Below are 7,378 nucleotides of genomic sequence, written 5' to 3' on the forward strand. Positions count from 1 at the left end.
CGGAAGAGCGTAGGAGAGACGGGGCGGGGGGGCTCTTCCCCGGCTTGCAAGGAAGGTGGGGGGCTGGTGGCGGAGGGGGGGCAGGACTTGGAGCTGTTTCCCAGTCCCAGAGATAACGCTGCTGCCCGATGAGCAGCCGTCCCTGGCCTGCTTCTGAGCTTCCCTGCACATAGGCCGTTGCCTGAAGCAGCATCACCGGTGGCACCAGGAGAAGAGGCTTCCTGGGTGGGGAGGAGGGGGTCATGCTGCGTGGCGGTCTCCCCGCCTTCCCCATTCGGGTTTGCACAGCATGCGATTCCGTAAGGCGGGGTGGACAGAACACAGCTCCGGGGTCCCCCCGAGGTGCTCTGCCCCGCCAAGAAGCCGCCAGCCACGCAGGCGTCTGAGCCGCACTGCCTGGCCTGGCCTCGCTGTGCCGCAGGGGGAGAAAGGGGCTGGTGGGATGCAAATGCCCGAATCCTCGGGGCTGGGCTGGGACCGGCCGGGCATAAGCGGGCGTTCTCGCCAGTGGGAAGCCGCTGCCCCCACGTCCCGTGCGCCACAAGCCCTGCCATTTGGGAAAGGGCTGCTTACTCGCTGGACGCTTTAGGCGGCTGGGCCAGGAGGAGGTCAGCTGGGCGCGGGTGTAGGGGTGGGGGGGCAGCCCAGCGGCAGCGGGGAGGCAGAGCTGCGTGTGGAGGCGTCTGCGAGTATTGGGCTCGCTCGCAGAATTCCCAGCCAGCGTGCAGTCTGGAGAGGGGGCTTCAAGCCCGGGGAATGCTCCTGGTATCGTCCCACGTGCTTTTATTTTTATTTTTGTTTTATTTTTGTATTTATTTAATTTAATTTAATTTAATTTATTTTTTTATTTAATTTAATTTAATTTAATTTTTTATTTTATTAATTTTATTTTATTTTATTATTTTATTGTATTATATTTATTTATTTATTTATATTATATTATATTATTTTACTTTATTTTACTTTATTATTATTTTACTATTATTGTATTGTATTGTATTGTATTTAATTCTTAATTTCATTTATTTATTTTCAATTGGTATGGCCCCCCCATCTCGCCTAAGGGTTTTGCTTGCAATCCAGAGTTACTCGATTAAGATGGGCGGCCATATAAATTTGCAAAGCACACAAACAAACTCTTCTTGCATAATTAAAGTGCCAAGACCGTCCTTAAGGAGCCGCCAAGCACTTCGTTGGTCGAACTATGACAGCGTAATCCCATATTCCCCACTGGAACTTGGAACATCCTCCCATGTGGGTTCAGTGGTCTGGGGTGGGGTCATCGTGTAAATTTCCATTGGCTGGGTCTCTTGCTCTAGAAAAACTGGAGCATTTGCAAGGAGTGTTACGAGAGAAAAGAGTGAGGCAGACCTCAATCTAAGAAAGTCTGGAATAGCAGAGGAGCCCTCCCCACTCAAGAAACAGTGTGAAAAACTCCTCCCAAGGAATTAAAGCGGTCTTTCTCAACCTTGGCCACTTTAAGCTGTGTGGACTTCAACTCCCAGGATTCCCCAGCCAGCATGGCTGGCTGGGGAATCCTGGGAGTTGAAGTCCACACAGCTTAAAGTGGCCAAGGTTGAGAAACACAGAATTAAAGGCATCATGTGACATTTGAAGAGGTGTCAGCTGTTCACCCAAAATAAGGCTTGGTCTGCTCCTGTGCGGTTTGATTTTCAGGAACAAGCAAGCAACTCTGGACACCTGCAATGTTTCTGCTAAGCGGGGAAGTTGATCTCCCTTGTTCACCTCTGACTTGGACAATGCAGAATCGCGAAGCTGCCGGTGGAATGGTGGGGGCCAAAGATCTTATGCATCCCTTGCTGTGAGAGACGGATAGGAGGCCAATCCAGAGAAAAAGGTTATATTATCAAAGGGCTTTAAAAGTTCAGAGCTTGGTTGGAACGAACTGGGTAGTTCCAGGCTGATTGACCTAGAAAAATGGCAAATTAATGGATCTTAATTGCATTTTGTGACATGGATCCTAAGCTGATCAGGTCATGGAGGATGGGGTTGCGCATATGGGATAGTTGCAAACAGAGAGAGAGAGAAGGAAATCCAGTATCTACAACACAGGATCACCAACGTTGTGTATGCGTATTTGGCTGTCCAGACCAGTAAGGGAAGCTATACCAGGAACCCAGCATAATTACCATTATATTTAGTATTTTTTTTAATGCTAAAAAGATTGTTTGGGGAGGCATTAAGTGGAATTCTGCACAAGGGGGCCTCGTATGCCAGCAGCGACCCCATGCCCTGTGCCAGATGGTATTCTTCCAACATAGTTATTTGCAAATTGGATTTGGCTCTGAAAATCCGTAATATGTTTCTGGTAACTTTCATTTCCAGATCTCTTGCGTTGATGGTAATGGTCTGATGAGAATAGAAGGTTATTCAGTCATTCCAGCTCAAAGAAAAGCAAAGTGGGGGTTGAATAAGTAACTTGGAAGCCATTTGCTTCCTGTAGATGCTTAATGGGTTACTGAGGAAGATCCGTAGACATTTGGATGAAAAACAGAAGAGGAAAGAGATGGAAAGAAATGACTAAACGTTTATTAGAGTAAACCGGGTCAAGGAAATTCACGTGGAATTATTTGTGGTTTATTTTCCAAGCAACTGCATCTCAGTAACGATGAGGACTAGTGGCTTGCTTTTTATCGGTGAAAGCCAGGCTGTTCCACTTGTTATACAGGGCTGCACATTCAGCATGAAGGAGACAGTCCTGATACATACACTGGAGGGAAATAAAAAAGGACCGAATGTTAGAGAGAGGTTAGAAGAGGAATAAGACACAGCTTGGGAGCTCAGGCTTCCGGTGTTTACATAGAAGTATCATATCCAAGGTAAGTGGAAGAAAAAAATGCCAGTGGTATGCAGGTGGTCCTTGCTTAACAACCATTCATTTAGTGACAGTTTGGATTTACAACAGCGCTGAAAAAACTGGCTTGCAACTGGTCCTCACATTTATGACCACTGCACTTCCCCACAGTCACGTGATTGCGATTCAGGTGCTTGGCAACCAGTTCACATTCACAACCAACGCAGAGTCCCGCAGTCACGTGATCGCCATTTTCAACCTTCCCAGCTGCCTTCCGGCAAGCAGAATTAATGGGGAACCATGTGATTTGCTTAACAACCATGTGATTCATTTAATGACCACCACAAAAAGGTTGTAAAATTGGGTTGGATTCACTTAACAACCACATTGCTTAGCAATCAAAATTCTGATCCCAATTGTGGTCGTTAAGTGAGGACAACCTGTATGCACATGCCCATCCCTCCCTATTAATTCCCAATATTTTTTCTCTACCAAAGCATGTTGGGGAGGGGGACTCTTAACGAAGGTAGAGGCAAAAGAAGTTGGGGGGCCACCTGGCTGGGTCCATCGCCCACCACCTTGGCTCACAGCACGATACAGAACAGCCGTTTCTCGCGGAAAGGGTTCTCGGAAGCGGTCACCGGGGTGACCAGAGGATCCTCCTTGGCATGGGCTTCACAGTATGCCAGGAGGTCGGCCGCTGCCTTGGACACCTGCCACAGAGAACGAAAGAGAGAGCGTGAAAGCCCCAGAGAGCCAGCACCGTGTGCCTTTGGCACGCCGAAGCTAGACTACTGCACCACATTACTTGAGGAGCAACCCCGGGCCTCTGTTTGGGGAGCACCAGATGTTTGGGGCCCACCCCATGCCTCCTGAAAGTCTCTGGAACCCCTTACCTTCATACGATCAATGTTGACTTCCAATTTCAGCTGCTCCACCGTCTTGCGAGCCTCTGCAATCTTGGCCATGTTGTTGGACATGCTGCTTTATCCGGGGAGGCAGACCTTCGCCCAGCAGGTGGGCACAGAAGCAGGGTGGCTGTGTGTCCAGTGGCAACAGCTCCCCTGGCAGCACGGTGCCCTCTCCCAGCTGAGGAGGCATTCGTGCAAAATACAAGTTGTGCATCCAAGACAAATGCAGCCCTCGCCTTTCGCAGCGCACTTGCCTAGAAACACACCCGCACCTGGCACAGAGAAGCCACCTGGCCCGCACAGTTTCTAACTGTCCCGCTCTATGACCAGCCTACCCCAACTTGGCACACCCCAGATGGGATGAACACAAGCCCCATAATCCCCAGCCACCAAGGCGGGGTGCGGGGAGCACAATCCAACCCTTTTGCAGGGAGCCAGGCTGGGAACGGTTGTCACAAGGCCTTCCAGAAGCCCACCAACCATATCTGAAAGCAGAATCTCCTCTGCTTTGAAAAACGAGCCATCCTCGCGGAACGGGGCTGGGGAGCCAAGGAGACAGAGGGCCTGGGGGACCGTGGGTGACCCACAGGCTGCCCTACTTTCCAAAAGAAAAGGCCACCGGCCACCCACCAGGGGGAGCAACGACCTGCAGGGGGCAAATGCCGTTAATTAGGTCCCCCTTCCACCCCCCTCTGCTCCTGACTCGGCTCCTCAGTGTTCAAAGCCACCGGCTAATTGCACAGCCCTCCTGTGAGGGAGAAGGGAAAAGGGGATCACGTGCACAGATGATGAAAGCTCATGACACAGCCGGGGGTGGGGGGGGGCAGAGGTTGCACAAAATGTGCCGATGTTGCAGAGGGGCTTTGGAAGCGGCCCCCGCCCCCGTTCTAGAGGCTACCTTTAATATCAGAGTCAAATTTTGCCCCAGAGGGCAGCGGTGCCTCTGAGAATGCGTAGAGTCGTTTTGAAACCTTGTTTCCCCCATTCCCGGTTTCTGGAAGCGAACACCAAATTTGGATTTGAGAATGTGTCTGGCAGTTCGTTCTGTTCTTTTCCTTTCTGCTGGCCATTGACTGAATAAATATTTTTGTATTGTTTTACTCACTTGCTGGGATTCTGGGAATAAATAAATTTGGAGTTTACAGGCCTGCATCGGAGGGTGGCGGGGAGGGGAGCAAAGCCAGGTTGCAATGCCCGGTTTCCAATGCCAGCAGACAAAAAAGGAAGGGCTGAGGACACTGAGCATGTGCAGAGGGCACTTGCTGCTGCTTCTGCCCTCTTTGTAGAAGAGCCGGAGCTTTCAGCTGCCCTGCCCAGCCAGATGGGTCCCCATCCAGCTCAAGCTTGGCAGCTGGTGCCAAGGGAGAAGATGCTCCCTCATCTCTGCTCTGAACAGACACATATCAGGAGGAGCATGAGAGAAGCAGGTTGCCCCTGGAGATCCACCTTGGTGAAGTGCACCAAGAAAGGGTTAGAGACAGACCTCAAGCTCAGGGAAGTGAGCATTAGGGATGACACATTATACGACTTGGGTTAGGGAGGTTACAGTGAGCAAGAGGCACTCAATTACTACGATTCAAAGGGATAAAAAAACCCTGCAGGGATCCAGACCGGTGCGTTTGTCCTAACTTTTTTTTCTCCTGGGTACGTGGGGAAATAAAAATAGAATGGAAGCCCAGAACTGTTTTTCTACAAGGACAAAACTACGGAGGAGCTAAATGTTCAAATGTGCTTTCCCAAAACAATAAACAAAACCTGCCTGTTTAAAAAGTTTTAACTGAAATTAACTTTTAATTACGCTGGGAAAGGATCTGGTACTTTACAGTTATTAAGTCCACATTTCCTGTGGGATGCTGAAGTGGAGTGTTTCCTGCAGTACATGAAATCTTGGTGCCTCCTAAGCTGCAAATACACTGGATGTTCCTTCTCAGCTTTCTGGGTTAGCTCTGTGTAACTTTCTCCTATAAAGTAAGGCGGGGGAAAGGGGAATTTCTGATCTTCGAAACCTTTAATTTATGAGGATCCAAATCAAGGGAAACATTCGAGCAGAAAGCTTACAATGATGCAGGAGAGCCAGGTTGGTCTGTGGTGGCCAAAAATCAGGAGGACTCTATAGCAATTTTTATGACTAATGTATTTCATTAAAAGGCACCAGCTTTGATGTCTTTTAATAAAATCAGTTAGTCAGAAGAGGTGCTACCTCTAGGTTTTTGACCCACACCACGTATCTGTCAAAACCAACTACCGGGGTCCGAAGAAGTGATAAATCCCTGAGCTCTGCGTTTTGCTCAGGGGGGTCCCCAGATCCCCTCCCCTCCCAGCCAAAATGCTGGCCTAGAAGGGTGCAGCTCTGGAGCATCTGCCTGATTCATTCTTCGCTTCTCCAAGAATCTGAGGCAGCAAACGCCAGCTCCCTGCTGCACCCACACCGCCCAAGTGGGATGTGGTTCTTCCTCCATCTCCCCCTCCCCAAATCGAACGGCTTGGGTTCAAAGAAGAACAAAGAGAACGCGATAATAAAGCCTTGCTCCTACCTGTTGCAGCTTCAGGGAATGGTCTCCGGATGGAAGGAGCAGCTGGAGAAGGCTTCCCACTGGGGCTCTGCAGACAAGGAGTGGAAGGAAGGAACCTGCTTCTCGAGGCCCCCCTGGGAGAAGCCGCTTCATAGGCAGAGGAGAGGATGGGCCGCAGAGCATCCAAGGTTGAATGTCTGGTTTGTGGAAGCATCTGGGGTTCTCCAGGATCCCGCGAGGTAAAGGGACATCAGCATGGATCAGCCTAGCCTGATCTGCCCGGGATTCAGATGCTTTGCACCACCTTGCCTGTAATTTCCAAACAATTTAGCCAACCCCCAGCTGGCACTACTTCTGTTCCAGGAGTAAGAATCCAGGAATTCTGCAAATGTGGTGACATTCCCATCCCTTTAGGCCTCATTTGGATCAAGTCCAATAAAAGAGGACCATTTCACCGCCTGCCTTGCAGGACTGTCGTAAAGGGAAAGCATGAAGATCGGGTTGTTACAGGGTGAACGCTTTCTCAGAAACGCTGTTAAAGGCATTGAAGTTATGACCAAAGAGTGGTACCACCTGGCAAGGAAACAGGACAATTATCTAGCCTCTTCCTACTTGGTTTGCAGGGATGGGAGACCAGAAAAAGGGGAATAATAATACAGGTAGTCCTTGCTTAATGACCTCAATTGAGACCGGAATTTCAGTTGCTAAGCAAAGTGGTCATTAAACAAACCTCATAGTCGTTAAGCAAATCACACAGTTCCCCATTGATTTTGCATGCCAGAAGCTGGCTGGGAAGATTGAAAATGGCGATCGTGTAACCACAGGATGCTGCAATGGTCATAAATGCACACCAGTTGCCAAGCACCCAAATCATGATCACATGATCATGGAGACGCTGCAACAGTTGTAAGTGTGAGCACTGGCTGTAAGTCAGTTTTTTCAGCACCATCGTAAGTCTGAACCATCACTAAATGAATGGTCCTTAAGTGAGGACTACCTGTAATAAAATACTACTACTAGTAAAAATAATCTAAAGCACAAGACAGAACTGCAAGTGAGCAAAACAGTATGAAAAGGGAGTTCCACCCACAGAAAAGTATTTGGGTGTATTCACATTATACATTTATTCTGACTACTAA

General features: G+C 49.1%; 1 protein-coding gene across 1 annotated transcript; it reads right to left on the reverse strand.

Moving 5' to 3' along the window:
• Positions 1 to 2,528: 2,528 nt before the first annotated feature.
• GNG8 (G protein subunit gamma 8) lies at positions 2,529 to 3,869 on the reverse strand. Its single transcript, XM_063311856.1, has 3 exons — positions 3,712 to 3,869; positions 3,370 to 3,528; positions 2,529 to 2,731 (listed from the first exon to the last, which is right to left on the reverse strand). Exons 1-2 carry the CDS (start codon positions 3,793 to 3,795, stop codon positions 3,400 to 3,402), a joined length of 213 nt encoding a protein of 70 aa, XP_063167926.1. The 5' UTR covers positions 3,796 to 3,869; the 3' UTR covers positions 2,529 to 2,731; positions 3,370 to 3,399.
• Positions 3,870 to 7,378: the final 3,509 nt, after the last annotated feature.

This window comes from Candoia aspera, chromosome 10 (assembly GCF_035149785.1).
Source record: "Candoia aspera isolate rCanAsp1 chromosome 10, rCanAsp1.hap2, whole genome shotgun sequence".
Lineage (NCBI taxonomy): Eukaryota > Metazoa > Chordata > Lepidosauria > Squamata > Boidae > Candoia > Candoia aspera.

Bases quoted from the DNA above. Each gene is read 5' to 3' on its own strand.
- GNG8 (XM_063311856.1), bottom strand. From the start codon at position 3,795: ATGTCCAACAACATGGCCAAGATTGCAGAGGCTCGCAAGACGGTGGAG. The intron at 3,529-3,711 runs GTAAGGGGTTCC...TCTCTGTGGCAG, and splicing joins TCAACATTGATCGTATGAAG to GTGTCCAAGGCAGCGGCCGA.